The sequence below is a fragment of the Hippocampus guttulatus genome, chromosome 16 (genome assembly GCF_054856545.1).
Source record: "Hippocampus guttulatus isolate MCC_2025c chromosome 16, RoL_Hgut_1.0, whole genome shotgun sequence".
Classification (NCBI taxonomy): domain Eukaryota; kingdom Metazoa; phylum Chordata; class Actinopteri; order Syngnathiformes; family Syngnathidae; genus Hippocampus; species Hippocampus guttulatus.
Window position 1 is genome coordinate 9,955,356 of NC_141276.1, and position 16,153 is coordinate 9,971,508.

At 44.4% G+C, this 16,153-nt stretch overlaps 3 protein-coding genes across 8 annotated transcripts; 2 read left to right on the forward strand and 1 right to left on the reverse strand.

The window, feature by feature from the left end:
• Positions 1-399: 399 nt before the first annotated feature.
• On the reverse strand, positions 400-10,209 carry map2k4a (mitogen-activated protein kinase kinase 4a). Of its 6 annotated transcripts, none has more exons than XM_086132628.1 (14): positions 10,033-10,209; positions 8,444-8,716; positions 6,902-6,937; positions 5,816-5,848; positions 4,214-4,316; positions 3,116-3,290; positions 2,902-3,021; positions 2,476-2,595; positions 2,348-2,399; positions 2,004-2,131; positions 1,459-1,536; positions 1,228-1,376; positions 1,031-1,076; positions 400-952 (listed from the first exon to the last, which is right to left on the reverse strand). In XM_086132628.1, the coding sequence occupies exons 2-14, from the start codon at positions 8,586-8,588 to the stop codon at positions 839-841; spliced, it is 1,299 nt and encodes a 432-aa protein (XP_085988754.1). In that variant the 5' UTR covers positions 8,589-8,716; positions 10,033-10,209; the 3' UTR covers positions 400-838. The 6 variants fall into 6 exon arrangements, with proteins under 6 accessions (XP_085988754.1, XP_085988753.1, XP_085988756.1 ...); XM_086132627.1 differs by lacking the exon at positions 10,033-10,209 and adding an exon at positions 8,791-8,884; XM_086132630.1 differs by lacking the exons at positions 5,816-5,848; positions 10,033-10,209 and having other exon boundaries at positions 4,214-4,304; positions 8,444-8,895.
• tmem220 (transmembrane protein 220) lies at positions 9,481-11,432 on the forward strand. The gene is made up of 6 exons (XM_086132633.1): positions 9,481-10,000; positions 10,084-10,113; positions 10,210-10,270; positions 10,615-10,738; positions 10,926-10,985; positions 11,078-11,432. Exons 1-6 carry the CDS (start codon positions 9,770-9,772, stop codon positions 11,208-11,210), a joined length of 639 nt encoding a protein of 212 aa, XP_085988759.1. The 5' UTR covers positions 9,481-9,769; the 3' UTR covers positions 11,211-11,432.
• A 322-nt stretch (positions 11,433-11,754) lies between these two features.
• On the forward strand, positions 11,755-14,513 carry sco1 (synthesis of cytochrome C oxidase 1). The gene is made up of 7 exons (XM_086134020.1): positions 11,755-12,012; positions 12,329-12,448; positions 12,678-12,768; positions 12,892-13,089; positions 13,335-13,427; positions 13,828-13,943; positions 14,283-14,513. The coding sequence occupies exons 1-7, from the start codon at positions 11,857-11,859 to the stop codon at positions 14,415-14,417; spliced, it is 909 nt and encodes a 302-aa protein (XP_085990146.1). The 5' UTR covers positions 11,755-11,856; the 3' UTR covers positions 14,418-14,513.
• The last annotated feature ends 1,640 nt before the right edge of the window (positions 14,514-16,153 follow it).

Below are 16,153 nucleotides of genomic sequence, written 5' to 3' on the forward strand. Positions count from 1 at the left end.
TGCTGCATTAAAAAAAAATATATACTATTATTAAATTAACGTTAGAAACTCTCGGTTGTTACTCAACTATTTGGTAAATACATTAACCGATAAATTATGTATCCTCTGGCGAATAATTGTATTACATGTGACTAAACCAGTATGTGCAACAGAGCTAAATTACCGGTGTTGCAATATGCATACATATCAACGGACGTTTTATAGATTGTACACATCAGTCACTGTCATTGATATGCTTCCCACCTTGCACCCATTGTACAGTACTGTGGCATAAAGGCTTCTTTGCTCACCATACACGAATATATTTTTCCACGTTCATATTACACTGTTCATAAATGTATTTTATAGGGTGGAAATGATCAAGACACAATAATGAAGTCAAGGCATAACCTCAAGGCATATGGTATCGATTATTCTTCTGGCCTTTATTTAGATTCTCTCAGCATATCCTGGTTTACATCTTAAACAACTTCACTCTCAACTCACTTCTGACATGACAAGTTTGAGAGGAGACCAAACACTTGATGCTTTCAATTCACACGCGCACATGCACTCAGCATGTTTCCAGCAGGAGGCAACATTTACTATTTCTCCATAATAATAATAACAATAATAATAATAAGCATTCATCTGGATCTAGTGATGTTGCATCGCTGAGACACACTCACATCATGACGACTGTGCGTGTGCGTTTGTGAGTATGATGTGAAAGAGATGATGGTGGGTTTTTTTTTTTTTACTCGCATCTTTGCTTTGTTTTGCGTCTGGCTTGAAGTCTTTATTGTTGCAGTTGGATGAACGAACGGATGTGTGCGCGCATTCATTTTACTCGTGGTAATCAGTCCATGTACGAAGGCGAGCTGGGAGAAGCCGGCATCTGATCCAGAAGTCTGCACACGTAAGCGGCCACGTCCACAGGACGCTCCTCGTACATCTGAATAAATGGATCTTTCTGGAAGAACACATGCAAAAACATGATGTTGACTTTGCATGATGCGGTGTTACATGTTGATAGCCAAAGTCAACTCACCAGCAGCTCTTTGTATTTTGGCCTTTTGGACTCGTCCTTGGTAAGGCTTCAAAGACAGGAGAAAGTTATCATTACTACTATAATTATTATAAAGTTGAAGAGCTGTGTTTATAGGCCGCACTTTACCATGCTGTAAACCTTTTATTTTTGGAGTAATGGATCAAGACTAAATAGAAAAAAAAATAGCGTGTTCTCACCACACGTTGACGAAGGAGATGAATTTGGGCGAGAAGCGCCTCTCGTCAGAGTTGCTGAGCTGCGGGGGGTCCCCCCGGACCACCTGAGTCAGCTGATCAAACACGCTGTTCCATTTGGGGTACGGGAAACGCCCTGTCGCCAGCTCGTACTGCAACACCACCACATGCACGCACATAGCAAGAAGAAATACTTCCGGATAGCCATCATGCCGCTCAAGAGTACAAGCTCACCAACGTGATTCCCAAACTCCAAACGTCCGAGCGCACGTCATAACCTTGTCGTGACGCACAGGGGTCAATTCGCTCGGGCTGCAAAACAAACACACACAAAACCCTTTACATAATGCACAAAAAGTACACTCCACATAGAGTTGCAATATTATGTTACGGTTTCAAGTCAGGGTTTCCTACAAAAAAAAAAAAAAAAATTGGGTTACAATTAAATACAATCCTTGAGGACAAATCAATTAAGAACTTAATTAGTTAGCATGTTAGCGCATGCCCAAGTGGCATTGCGACGCTGGGCCGTGAAGCGTGTCACATGATGATCAGAATATTGTGGAGGTGTGCCTCGATGGAGCGCAACCTCCCACAGCTGTCGTTATCTTCTTCTTTTAACTACAAACTGGCTGAGCGACTCAACAGCACCACTGTAGGTTGAAGTCGAGTACTGCATTACAATGGGACTCGGGATCCATGACAGGACAGTAATTGATGGAGCAGGGTGAAGCTAGCATAGAGCAACACATCCATTCCGGAACTCGTGTGAGACTTACTGCCATATACGGTCGGCAACCGGCGTCGCGAGTTTTGGCGATGGAGTCCACCAACTGGCCGCTGATGCCGAAGTCGCACAGCTTGATGTTTCCGTTTCTGTCCAGGAGAATATTTGACGGCTTGATGTCTGAACAACAACATCAAATACATATTCGTTAATTCATAGATCGGAATAAAATGAAAGGACCTTGATTTCAAGAGGGCCTTCACACCGCTTGGCGGTCGGCCTTATGAACCCTTTCAGGGACAGCGGTTACTACAGTGGACAGCTTATGTTATCAGATTACAGAGTGCATGAAAGGGTTAAAAAAAAAAAGGACATCATCATAATGAGGTGTCTCACCTCTGTGGATTATTTTCAAGTTTTCTTTTAGATGGTTAAGTGCTTTCACAGTCTGAAAATAGGAAGAGGACGTTAAAAGTTAGGGCGGCAAGCCTGATGATGATAACGGCGAGGAGGTAATAACTCACGGCTAAAGTAATTTTCCCCAAGATTTCCTCAGGAATGACGTCGTCTAGTGAGCAGTACACAAACTTGTAGAACTTGTCTAAGGAGGTAGCCATGAGTTCCATGCAGATCCAGCAGTCGCCCTGCAACACAGGGAAGATTCCAGAACAATTTGAGAACATTCAGCGAAGCTTGGAGCATCCCAACCATCAACGGACACCACATCCGGAAAATCACAGCTCTCGTCCCGGCAAACGTTCTAGGCGTGACAGAAGGGAAGAGACGGTACTCGTTTTAAGTTCAAGTACCAGTCCCAAGAGAAGGCTGGATTCCTTGGAGAAGCTACTATTGTAGACGGAAGGTGCAAGTCGTGAGAGAAAACTGGAATCCGAAAAGATTATTTCAGTCCCAAAAGCGGGCGTTTACTCAAGTCCGTCTCTGACACTGACCTCTCTGAAAAGAGCTCCGTAGAACTGCACGATGTAGGGACAATCACTGCTGCGCACCACCACGTCCAAGTCCATGAGGAGCTGCTTCTGCTCCTTCTCGTCCACCGTCGAGCGGATCCTCTGGAAAAGGGGGGGCGGGGGGGTGATTCCAACTGTTGTCTAAGAAGGAAAATGTATTTGAGGGCGGCGCGAAAGGGATGCCGTCTGCGCCCACCTTGACAGCCATGATCTGGTTGCTGGGCTTGTGCACCATCTTGTTGACAGAGCCGTACGCCCCGCGACCGATCTCGCCCAAGTCCTTCAAGTCTTCTGCTGTAAAGTCCCAAAGCTGCTCGGGCGACAGCTTCAGCTTGCCAGATGACTCGATGCTGTGCGTTCGCAGCCTCTCGCTAAGGTGGGAAAAATAACATGTCACGCGCACGTGTACCAGGAGAAAAATCTGCAAAAGTTGAATGGAGGCAACTGAGCAAGTTAAATGCTGGAAGGGGCCACCATTTTTCATCAGCGCTACTGGGGGCCGCATAGGACCATGCACTTCCTAACCAGATGGAGGGCAAAAATGCGATTTTAAATACGGACTAAATAGATTGCATGCGTGCCAAATATATGCTCGTAATATATTTCATTTTTGAGAACACATTTTAGGCGGCAGGGTGGTCGACTGGTTAGCACGTCCGCCTCACAGTGTGGAGTTTCAGGGTTCGAATCTGGTCTCCGGCCTTCCTGTGTAGAGTTAGCATGCTCTCCCCGCACCTGTGTGGGTTTTATTCGGGTAATCCAGTTTCCTCCCACATCCAAAAACATACCCGGTGGATTAATGGAACACTCTAAATTGTCCCACGGTGTGATTGTGAGCTCGAATGGTTATTTGTTATTGTGTGCCCTGTGACTGGCTCGCAACCAGTTCAGAGTGTCCCCAGCCTACTGCCCAAAGACAGGTGGGAAAAGCTCCAGCACACCCGAAACCGTCGTGAGGATAAAGCGGTTCGGATAATGGACGAAGAATACATTTTAAAAGACCCAGTGGAAGTGCAACTAAGACGTGTCTGTCATCCAGTGATTATTGGTGATATTACAACTTAAAGCTACTAATATTTTCATTTTTCATAGCTTTTTATAGTTCCCGGATTACCTCCTGGCCTTTTTTGTGGAAAACAGATTTAAAGTGTATCAGCGTTAAGGTAAAAACAAAAAAGAATAAAAACATTCTTGTAATTAAAAAAAAAAAAAAGATTTAGATTTAGACTTATATGTTGAGGTGAATGATGATTTTCAAGGATGACTGAAGTAACATAAAGTGGTGGCGGCTCACATGTGCGGGTTCTGGAAGGGTTGTCCACCAGTGTTCAGTGCGAATCTGGTGGTGGGTTTGATGGGCGGGTTGGCAAAATTCAGCTTGAGGGCTTTACGTTTACCTGGGGAGGTGGGGGGGAAGCACAGCAAAGTCAACAACTATCAAAACGGTCTTTGAAGGCACGACGAGACCGAAGAACATGAGGCAAATAAAAGATGAGTGAGGGATGCTCCATGCCGCGCTGACATCAAGTTAGTGACCACACACAAACAACAACCACCCATTTTGGCCTGCGCTGACACATGCAAGAAGAAATGAGCGCTATCTAGAGGCAGGAACCAGCAAGTCACGCTGCGTTCAGGTTCCAACCTCCCAAAATAACATCAAACCACCTCAAAAGGGCTCATTTCAGTCAGCATCAAAACTCTGCCAATGTTCTTTGACTTTTTCTTTTGCTTTGGAGAAGAAGAATAGAGACAGGAAGTTAACGTTTGTAACACACGAGAGGGGACATTTAACTCATTCACTCCCAAAGACGTTTTTAAACGTCTTTTCAGACTTGGTCCAGAATTGGCTGGTACTGAATGAGTTAATGTTCATTGGACTTTTTGATGCGTTCGACACAGAGAGTCGCGAGTGTGACGAACTCATCAAGCATGAAATTCAACAAACAGTAAATATTGAGTTGTCTGACGACTTGTGCAAATGTTCTCTGTGGACGAGCCGTTCTCATATGTAGCCATTTTATACACACAAAAAATGTGCTTTCCTGCTTTGTGGGGACATCTGCTGGTCATTTTTCCCTCTGTTTCAGTTTCCTCGGCGTATGCCAGTGGGCAGGGTCTCCTGCTGGCAATCATAATCAGCAGTGCCTGCCAGTGGTACTTCCCATCTTCCATTTGTTTCCACTTAGTATTACCTTCTGCTGAGCCAAGGAAAGTGATGTAAATATTCTGTGGCTGCTATTTGTTACTGATTTGAATAAATTCTGATTAACGGGGTCGCCACGGTGTTCGACTCTTCAGCATGTCCGCCTCACAGTGCAGAGGGCCAGGGTTCGATTCCAGCTCCGGCCTTCCTGTGCAGAGTTTGTATGTTCTTCCCATGCCCGTGTGGGCTTTGTCCAGGTATTCCAGTTTCCTTCCACATTCCAAAAATATATATGGAACACTTCAAATTGTCACGAGATGCGATTGTGAGCGAGAATGGTTATTTGTCTATGTGAACCCTGCAATTGGCTGTCACCGGTTCAGGGTGAAGCCCGCCTACTGACCGAAGACAGCTGGGATAGGTTCCAGCACACCCCGCGACCCTCATAAGACACGGATTAGAAAATGGATGGGTTAATATTATATTGGTAGTCTTCGAAATGTACTGTTTTTGATTGTACACTTATTGACGAATTGAGGATAAAAGGTGCAGAAGATGGATGGATAATTTACATTTTATCTTGTAGCCTGCCAGGAAGTAGACGGGTCCCGTGGCACAAGCCTGCTCTCGACATGGATTAGCAGCGAGCAGCAGAACACACACACACATCCACACAAATATTAGAAGTTGTGAGCGCGCGCGCACAGACACACACAAACGCACGCACACACACAGTGATGTTGGTCTTACTTGGGGGGGCTCCAGACAGGTTAATCTGAAAGCCTGGAGGCGAGAACACAACGTTTACTTCCTGTTCAACAATTTCTTGTTTGGATCGACATGCACGTGCAACATCCAACATGGCCAACGCGGAGGCGTGTGGGTGAAGCGGGCGAACAGACGTGAGAAATGATAAAAAATATTTAGAAAGTGACCGGAGGGTGTTCTTCTTGTGGCCAGTCTCACCGTCGTTGCGCATTAGCAAGCGTTAGTTCGCAGCATGGAGGAAAAAGTCAGAGTACGATGAGAAAACATGGAATCATCACATTGTACAGGAACACTGAAAGTAGTCTTCGTAATAAATCGTCACCACCAAGAGCTCCCCGCTTGGGGGGGGGGGAAAAAAGGACCCCCCGACATCAGTTTACTTCAACTTGCAAACCAAGGTAGAGAAGGAATAGGTTGACTCTCATCACTGCATCTGATCAAGAAAATGCGCTTATATTACAGCTAGTCACCATAATATCACGATTCGCAATCATATGATAATAACCCACTAGACGGGATGGGAGCGTGTCGAGGGCTGACGTACACTTCCGTCACAAAAAAATTATTATTTTTTAAATTGAACCCTTTCATGCACCCTGTAACCTACTAACATGATAAGATGTTGACTGTAGTAACCACTGTCCCTGAAAAGGGTGAATTTATTTCATCCAGTACCAAATGGCAGTGGTTGGGGACCACCGGTGTCGGAAATGAGGCAGCCATTAAATATGATGGTCCACATTGACTGACAAAGAAGAATCTATCAGTCTAAATCAACAAGGCCGTTGTTTATCACAATTTTATATCATCGTATGTGGAAAGCTCGATGAACATCCTGCAAGTGGGGTGATTCCATCCTTCTTATCGACCTATTAAAGATCACTAGTCCTGTTATTTTCTCCCTTTTATTGCGGATTCAAGATCAACATGCAACTACATAACCAGAGAAACCAAGCCATCGTGGCAAGAATGTGAAATTAGTCACAGATAAGAAGTGGGTCAGTAGGAAGGCTCATCTCTTGTTACCTACACGAACTTGCTGTCAATTCAATGAAATGTGAGTATTACCTGTTTCACTCTGACACCTCCAGCACGTGTTGGCATCTGAAAATTTGGAAAATTTTGCATCAGGTCCTTCATTTGACACTGCGTGTTTAAAGATAAATGTTCAACAAAGCTTCAAATTGTATAAAGGTGATAAGATGACATTTTGGATCAATTCATAAATTTGAGATTGAATCAAGAAAGATGCATAAACATTGATAAGCGCTTTCATTGCAAGGCAAGCCTGCCAAAAGCCAAGGTGAGAACTGGCTCACTTCATATCGTATCTGATAGCTCGATATGACGTACTAGCAACCGGTGTGGCTGTGAAAGTTTCTGGATGAGTTTGGCATGTAAAAAAAATGGACTCCTCGCCCACAGTCAACTCCTCAAGTGCCACCGAGTGTGTTCAAGTGCCTGAAGAATGAAGCCAAGTTTAGACACAACCAGAGTCGTGAATGTCAAGGGTGTTGCAGTTTCATCGGAGATGACTCCACAGCAATTGAGGAAGCAAAGATATCGATATCATTGTAAACAGATGTTCAGAGAACATTTGTCAAAGTGAATTGTTTTTAAATAGTGCATTTATGGAAGGTAGTTGTCCTGGCTCCACCAAGAGGAAACAAGAGAGGTCACAGTTATAAAAACCAAAAATTACTCAAAAGAAATATTCGGGTAGTATGTGGTATTGTATGTGTGATTCGGTGGAGCCTCCTTGCTTAGTGGCCCATGGGAGTGTTTTGGTAGCAGGGAGTAGCCAAACACCCAAGCGAAATCCTAGTTTCATTGATCAAAAAAGAATTGGAAGGACTATCATAACATGACAGACAAAAAAAAAGGCTGAAGCATACATGCCCAAATTCATAAGGAAATTGGTTATTTAGAGACATTCCTTGAGTCGGGCCCCCGGTGACTGTCGGGAAAAGAAAATGAGCTTAAAACACCACTTTCTCTGACTGATATGAAAATGGGTGGATGTCTATTATAGTGGGACATGATAAAAAGTCTAGAAAATAATAATAGCCACCCTAGGCACCACTTTCATTGATGATTCAATGAAATGAAAGCATCTCAAGGCCCAATACCCCAAATTTACAAGGATGTCAGCCATTTGCCCAAATGGCTGACATTTGGCTCAGTTACGGACAGTTACGGATGGACGTTAATTTAAGTCACGAATATCAAGGATGTTGCGGTTTAAACAAGCGTTGTCGCAACGCCGATTGAGTACCCTCGCGTTGATGAAGCGAATACGTAAATAACAATAGAAATAGACGTTCAGAAAATATTTGGCAAGGGATTTGTTTTGGCAGCGCGCAGTTTTTGAACGGAGTTTGGTATAACTCTGTTGAACGTACAGGTAATGCGATATATTGTAAATGTTGGTGATATTTGATCCGGCGGCCGCTCCTTGTAACGCCCCCCTCCCTCCGCGGGAATGTTCTCAGTCCAGGAGAGCAGCCGGCCGGAGCCCCCCCCGCGGCTAACACCCGAGCTAGAGTTCACCTTCGCCGGGATTCATCCATCCGTCCATTGGCTGACTCACTCGCCCACTCACTCACTCACCCTGCAGGCTGCTCACGCTGCTAATATGCTGCAAAGGCTGATGGTGGCCAGCAGCAGTGGCGTTCATCGTGCCGCTGTTGTTACTGCTGGCCGCGGAGGTCTTGTTCGGACCGGGACTCGCCATTGTTGTGTGTTTAAATTCCATCAGCGGCGCCGGGCCGGCGACGGCGGCTGTCTGGTTGTCGAGCTGCCTGGCTGTGCTCAGACGCCTCTCCTGTTTCGGCCCACGATCAATAATGTCCGCTGCGCAGCACCATGCAGCCCCCCGGGAGGCTGTTGGCCGGTGTGGAAGCCGGTAGAAATTGAGAGATTGTGGTTGAGAAACAGCTTGTGAGGAAGCGAGCTACCTGTGAAGCAAGGTGGCGCTCACAACAACATCAGCGAGGCGAGGCGAAGCTAAACTAAGCTAAGCTAAGCGAGGAAGCTTGCAGCGATCAGCTGACCAAGTGACATTGACATCTCTCTCACTCCCCCTTCTCTTTTTTCACACTAACAAATCGGGTTTTTTTTCAAACTAAAATGCCTTAACTATTTTTTATTCAGTGACACTAACATGTACTATTTCCCAGGACACTGCTGTATTCTTTCATGTTACACTTTAGAATGCTTCATTTTTTACATACATTGTTGGGGGATGTTCAAATTCTGACCTGTGACCGCCCACGCGCACTTGCTTGCAAATTAGTTTAAAACGACAAAAAAAAAACGGACATAGTTTTCTCTCTTACTTGCTTTTGGAAACAAGTACCATGTCTTATTACCCATTTTGTTTACATCTATGTATTTTTTTGATCAGTTGACGTTGCTTTTTATTTTGGGTTTTTATTTGGATTGTCCACACATGTTATTTAATCAATACGAACTCGGAAGGGAGGCTAAAAAACTTTAGAAATAAATATTTTAACCATTTTTGGACAGTGACACGCCTTTTACACTGGCTTTTGTTGACTGACGCTTGACATGTCAACGCCCCACGACACGAGCCAACCACATACTCGCTAGCCAAACAAACCCGGAAGTGAGGCTAAAAATAAACTTTGCACTTTAGACCGAGGCCTCGCTTCACTTCTGCCAAACGTAACTTAGTATGGGAGGTTAATTCATTTAAATTCTAATAATAATAACTTTCAAGTTTGGTTCAACGCTAATTTTTAGCGCATATTTTGAATGTGTGTTAAATCCACCATCACAAGCAAGTCTCTGCTCAAACTTGATTAATAAAATCCAAGGTGACGTAATTGTCTTGATTGCTCAAACTAACTTTATTCAGACAAAGTCCAGTGTTTTACGAACGAGGTGCCAGTACAGTTTGGGCGCTCGCGATGAATGAACCAAACGAACATGGACGACAGTGAAAAGGCAAATTATAGTCAGATTCCAACCAGAGACTCGGCGGGGACCCTTGAAAAAGGACGCCGGGATGACTCGTGCGGGCGGCCGCAGACGAGGATGGCGCTCCAAGTCAACGCGTACACGGCGACCACCTGGATGCTTGTTGTTTGGCGAGCGTGCAATGGGATGATGGCTTTATTCTTCGGCTTGGCGACGTACGTACAGGTGAGCTTGTATACTTGAACAAAGTTACTCACGTTGAAACAACAACAACAGCACCACCGTGAACTTTTGTCTGTGTTGGGCAGATCAACGATCCGGATGCCGCTTTGTGGATGGTAAATAATAAAGACATAAAATAAAACATAAATGTAAAATCTTCAAGTCGAGTTTTCCATCAATAGTAATCGCTTTGCGCAATGTTTCTGTTGTAGGTGGGCTATGGCATTCCTGCCTTCCTCTGTGCGCTCATTGGGTTTAAACCCCACGTGACAGGTACACAAAGCATTGATACCTCATTCTGATTGGCCCGTTGCTGCCGTAGGTCAACGCGTTCGCCATTTTGGATGTGGCATGTCTGCCTCCGCGACTCAACGCGAGGAAATTTAATTTAAAAAGGACATCCTACAAATTGATGCCTCTCATTCATTGTTGCGGGAATCCGCAGGATTTAATTTGTATTAATATAAGTATTGTACACAGGATTTAATAAGGTAAACCACAGTCAGCAATCTCTCTAGGCAAAATGTTAAAATAGCCAAATACAACCAAAAGTAAATGTTCCTTCCTATTAAATCTCAACCTTTGATTACTCTGTGCTGTGGTTTCTGTTTTTGCAGAGATGTTAGCATGGAGACGTGTGGCTGACTTGCACATAATACTGTGCACTGGCATGCTCCTCATCATTGGATGGAAGCTTTACAGGCAGAACACAACAGGCCTCTTCCAAGAAGAAGAGGCCAGGTAGGTGAAGAGTATGCAATGAACCCCCAGACCTGCCCGCATTATGGGACCATCTACGTTTTCAAGTGATCATAATACATATAATTAATTATTTATTTACAATCATGTAGTAATGAAATTAAAATACATGTTGAAAACATGTATGCCTCATAATCATTTAAAAAATTTTATTTACATTTTTTTCTAGAGAGTTTGGTGGTGTGGTGTTGACGATTTTATGGCTTCTGCTGTGTCGTCACTCTGGAAGGTGCAGTCAACTCAACCACATTAACACGTCACAGTTTTATGACAATATATTGACGTTTGATTAACTTACATCCACCTTTTGTGGTCCTCCAGGTCAGCGGTGGGCAAGTTGAGAGTGTCGGCCGCCATTCTCGTCACACTGTTTCCATTTGTGTGCTGGTTTTACTTCCACGTCCATGAGGAGCTACGTGCCAACTGGCCGTCACACTGCAAGACTGCACTGTAATGGCAACAAAAGGACATTTTATTTGGTGTATGACTGAAAATTATAAACGAATAACATTGTTTTATGAAGCAAAGCGTTTTAATTTATTTTATCAATTGTATTTAATTTTTTAAAAACCATTTCTATGATTCAATAAGATACAAGTACTTTGTGACAGTCATGTAATTGTCCAGTGATTTTGTGTTCTCAGTACAAGCATTATTAAAGTTGGTAATAGGGAAACTATTTTTGTGCAGACATTTTTTTCCATTATTATCCAAATGAATATTGCATAAAATTGACAGTAAATTTCATGTCTTTTTGTGCGAAGGACTGTTCACTGCAGTTGAATCAGAGTTTCTACATTTAAGTATTTTTGGTATCCATACTTGGAGTCAGTAATTCTGCCACCTCTAATTACCGTAAAACGTTTGAATAAATTAACAGTGGTAGTTACATTTACATCCTCTAGAGAGCAGCACAGAAACTTAAACGAATGGCTGACACGAAGAAGACACCACGTCTGTCTCCCATTGATCTGAGAGCAGCCTTGGTGTCTAGTATGACCTCTGGCGCTTGAAAGATCTGATCTGAGACCAGCGATGTTAACGGCCGAGTTCCGGTTTCTCTTTGGTCACATTTTGTAAACTTGCAGGATCGGTAAAAGATGTCACTAAGGGTTATGTTTTACCGTCTGGGCTGCAAACGGTTTGGCGGTTATGATAAAGTCTTACAAAGCGTCAGATTATTCCACCGACTCATACGAAGAGACCTCGAACCGATGCGCACGCTGTCACCGTCGCCGACAAGCGTCTGCTGCCGAGTAGGTCATTTCACAATTTCACCACCAAAGTCCGTTCAGAAAAGTGTCAATTTAACGGTCTGCTCTTGATTGATGCTGTCAGAGTGCTGATGGAAAAGTATGTCTATTACTGTGGTTTTACAACTATACGGCACAATGTCGAAAGCTGTTTATGAAATTGTCAGTGCAATTTTAGCGTGTCCTTGGTTGAATGTTGATATGTTCACACTGCTGTAGTGTGGAAATATAGCAGCACGTGCTCAAGATTTATAATTACATGGTTAATTTGTTAGACAGGTGAACATGTCAGATACCTCATCCATAATTTGATTGACAGGTGAATGTGAGGCAGTGGCACTCCTGCCTAGCAACACGATATCAACATCTGCAAAGCGCCAAGTGGTTTTCCACGCTTCCCCCACCGCCTTCGTCGCGGGACAAATCCAAAAAGTCTGGGGTGGGTCTTTTTTTCTTGACAAAAGTCACCTTCCATCATTCAGGGGCGTTGTTATTTCTGTAAGCTGTCTACAGTGAACCCCCGTTTATCACGGGCAGTAAATTCCATAGCACCCACCATTGGTGAAAATTTGCGAGATAATGTAAAACAATAACAAATGTTTTTGCTCTAACGATTGACATCATAGCCTGGAAATGTTGAAATAATGGCGTGAATTTTTCCTGTCAAGCCCGTCACATGGAAATCTTTAGCAGTAACTTTTGCCATCGGGGGAGCTCTGCTCGGTGGGATGAAATACTTCAAGAGTGAAAAAGAAGAACGTAAGTTACCGCGTACATGTTTACACATACCTTGGCTAACGAGCTTGGGCACGAAACAAATTAAACCCGTAAGGCAAGGCAGCACCGCATTGAGATGTCCCTAACGATGCAATGGGGTCGCAGTGATGGAAAAAGAGCGGAACAAGTCGATGGGGCGACCAGCACTGGGAGGACCGTTTTCACTGGTGGACCACAACAGGAAGTCGGTGAGCAGCGATGACTTCTTGGGCCAGTGGGTGCTGATCTACTTCGGCTTCACGCACTGTCCTGACATCTGCCCTGACGAGCTGGAGAAAATGATGGAAGTGGTGGACGAAATTGGTAAATAAGATTCCTGTGATTCCGGTTGTGTGCCACTGTAGGTTAATGGTGATCTACTTTTTAGTGAGATTTTTTTTACATACACATACACGTGAAACTGATAGGATGCTTTGGGTGCAGTGTACATTAACACAAAAATGTATTATTACAGGATAGCCGGCGTTCACTGTACTCGTGATCCAGGAGCAGTGGCAGGTGGTTCTGATCCATTTATAATGCCTTCTTTGTTTGTTTTTTTAATCCAGACAAAATCAAGTCTCTGCCCAAGCTGACACCCATCCTCATCACCATTGACCCTGACAGGGACACCCCGGAGGCCATGGGGGCCTACGTCAAAGGTACGGCGGCGTGTCAGAAACGTGACCAAACACAAGAGAAACAATTGATTACTGATTGATCTTTGGATATGGACTGAGAGAAAAAAAATTGAGGAATACACCGTTAATTCCCTGGCATGTGGGCAAGGAGAGCCACACTCGCTGTTTATTGATCTTGCAGTTAAACACAAAAATCGAAACTGACACTCACGAGGTGCTGCTGTAGACCCTAACTCACGCCCAGATGCTCACACGCAGACCAACCGGCCAAGCTGACTTCCACAAATTGTCACAGCAGACTTGACGTCACTTCAGACATCCCAACTCAACTTCTTCCGCTTACGGCTCAGCAATTATGCAAAACCTTTGGGGGCTTTTCAGGTCGGTATTGCTTATTGATTGTTGTCCACGTGTTTTCTAGAGTTTTCTCCGAAGTTGATAGGCCTGACGGGGACGACGGCTCAAGTGGAGCAAGTGTCGAGAGCTTACCGAGTTTACTACAGTCAAGGACCCAAAGATGAAGACAATGACTACATCGTGAGTCACCACCAACAATCATGGAAGAGTGTCGCTAGTAGTATAAAGATGTCAACCAGTGCACTTGTGACTCACTAATTCCATGTAATTGTCCTACTAGTTTGTCTAACATGACACTCGTAGAATGGCTGTATGTGTGCTGACAACTGTGTTTTACTAGTACTACTACTGGGTAAAATTATTTTAGTTATTGATGAGTATTTATTTTGAGTCAAATGTACTCCCCCTTGAACTGGATATCAAGGATGCCTGAAAGGACATCGACGATGCTGTTGAGTCGGGGAATTTTCTCCTTTTTCCAAATGTGGCGTTGTTTGACATGTTTGTGGCATTTGGCAGGTGGACCACACCATCATCATGTACCTGGTCGGACCTGACGGACACTTTGTGGACTATTTTGGTCAGAACAAAAGAAACACGGAGATCTCCAACGCCATCGCAGCTCACATGAGGAAATACAAGACGGAGAAGTGATTGGACACCAAACGGGACAAATAAACGATAAACGAGAATGAAAAGTAGGTTTTGTTGTTGGTGTAGAAAAATGAAAATATAATTTATCAAAATTCGTACCAGACTCCCTGTCTTTTGTCCTGACAAAACACAATAGCTCCTTGCACGCATTTTCATTTTGTTTTTGTGTTTTTCAATAAACGGCTGAAAGCGCATTGCCGACTGGCTCTCCTTGCCCATCTGCAAGGGCATTACATTAATTGCTGTATTTATTTATTTCTCTCACTGCACTCAAGCGGTGGATTATCTGATGCTAGCATGTAACATTTTGGCCCAAAAGATAAAGCAAACAAAATAAACAAAAGTTTGTAAGTTTAGGTGCCACTGTATACTCAATCATGTTTCAGCTAAATCAAAGGATCAGCACTTAATTGACCGGCAATTGTTTGTTTGGTTAAAAAAAAAAAGAAATATGAAGACCATGTCATTTAACCCTTTTAGGGACAGCGGTTACTGCAATGGACAGCTTATCAGGTTACGGGGTGCATGAAAGGGTTGAAAAAAAAAACCCCCACACCAGCTTCTCTTTCCCAGTTTGCTTGGACCAGCGTACCATGTGACACTGAAAGTTCCATCAAATGAGGGACTTGTCACAAAATGACCACAAGGTTCATGTTCGTATCAGTTGAGTCTGATAGAGAAGATCACATCTGTAAACGCTCGTGGAGTCCTCCTGATTTCGAGACCTGGCTTTGGAATTGGTTCCAGTCTGTCGGTCAAGAAGCAAAGCTCCTTTATTCTCCATCAAACACTCAAGAGATGTCATCCACTTCTCCATCCGCATCATCATCATCATTCTCCGCTGATTCATAGTTGTCTACCTCTGAATCTTCAGGTTCCACCAGCCCACCTGGCTCTTCTTCACCTTCGAGGCTCAAAACTCCACCAGGATCGTGCCCACCTGGCTCTTCATCACTATCGATGTCCATCACTGCACCAGGGTTGCCGTTGAGGTTCTTCATACCGCATAGATCCACCGACGCAAGAAGACCTTCTCCATCATATTCCACCACTCCATCATCAGTATCCAACCATCCATGTTCTTCACCATCAAAGTACAAGGTCTCACTAAGTTTGTGTTCTACTCCTTCAAGGATTTTTGCACTATCAAGAAGCTCCACATCATGACCATCGAGCCATCTGCCACCCACGGCCTCGCGAGTTTCATCTTCACCGTCGAGTTCCTCCACACCGCGGGGCTCCTCGTCTCCGTAGCCTTCATCACTGCCTCTGACAGCGATGTAGTCGTCGACGGGCGCAACGGCCATGTGGGCGAGAGTGGTCTCCTTGTAGGCGCAGTCATCAATCAGGTGAGTCATGGTCACAAAAGCGTGGTTGAGGCCCTGCCTGGGCGTGGCTCTGCTTCCGGCATCCACGCTCAGGAACCACTTCAGGAGGCACACGAACTTGAGCCAGTCATCGTACTCCACGGTGGAGCTGCTCTGCAGGAATCTCATGGCCAGGTCTTCAAATGAGGACCCCAAGTTTAGATTAAATCGAAATATGGCCGGCTCGGTGCTTGCCGACAAGACTGTCCAGTGCTCGTCCTCGCTCACAGTGAAGTAGTCGCTGCTGTACTTGCCCTCATTGAGAAGATGATCCGGAGGCTGACCAAGGAGCTGACACATGGTTTCCATGCTCCCTCGAAGAGACGGCCAATCAAAGAGCTCAAATCCAAAGAAGAGGTATGCGATGGT

Excerpts from the sequence above, each read along its gene's own strand:
- tmem220 (XM_086132633.1), top strand. The coding sequence starts at position 9,770 with ATGAACCAAACGAACATGGACGACAGTGAAAAGGCAAATTATAGTCAG. Across the intron at positions 10,001-10,083 it reads GCTTGGCGACGTACGTACAG|ATCAACGATCCGGATGCCGC; the intron begins GTGAGCTTGTAT and ends TGTGTTGGGCAG. Across the intron at positions 10,986-11,077 it reads CTGTGTCGTCACTCTGGAAG|GTCAGCGGTGGGCAAGTTGA; the intron begins GTGCAGTCAACT and ends GTGGTCCTCCAG.
- map2k4a (XM_086132628.1), bottom strand. The coding sequence starts at position 8,588 with ATGGAATTTAAACACACAACAATGGCGAGTCCCGGTCCGAACAAGACC. Across the intron at positions 3,291-4,213 it reads CCCTTCCAGAACCCGCACAT|CGAGAGGCTGCGAACGCACA; the intron begins GTGAGCCGCCAC and ends TTCCCACCTTAG. Across the intron at positions 2,400-2,475 it reads TGGGGAAAATTACTTTAGCC|ACTGTGAAAGCACTTAACCA; the intron begins GTGAGTTATTAC and ends TCCTATTTTCAG.
- sco1 (XM_086134020.1), top strand. The coding sequence starts at position 11,857 with ATGTCACTAAGGGTTATGTTTTACCGTCTGGGCTGCAAACGGTTTGGC. Across the intron at positions 12,449-12,677 it reads ACAAATCCAAAAAGTCTGGG|CCCGTCACATGGAAATCTTT; the intron begins GTGGGTCTTTTT and ends TTTCCTGTCAAG. Across the intron at positions 12,769-12,891 it reads CAAGAGTGAAAAAGAAGAAC|TGATGGAAAAAGAGCGGAAC; the intron begins GTAAGTTACCGC and ends ATGGGGTCGCAG.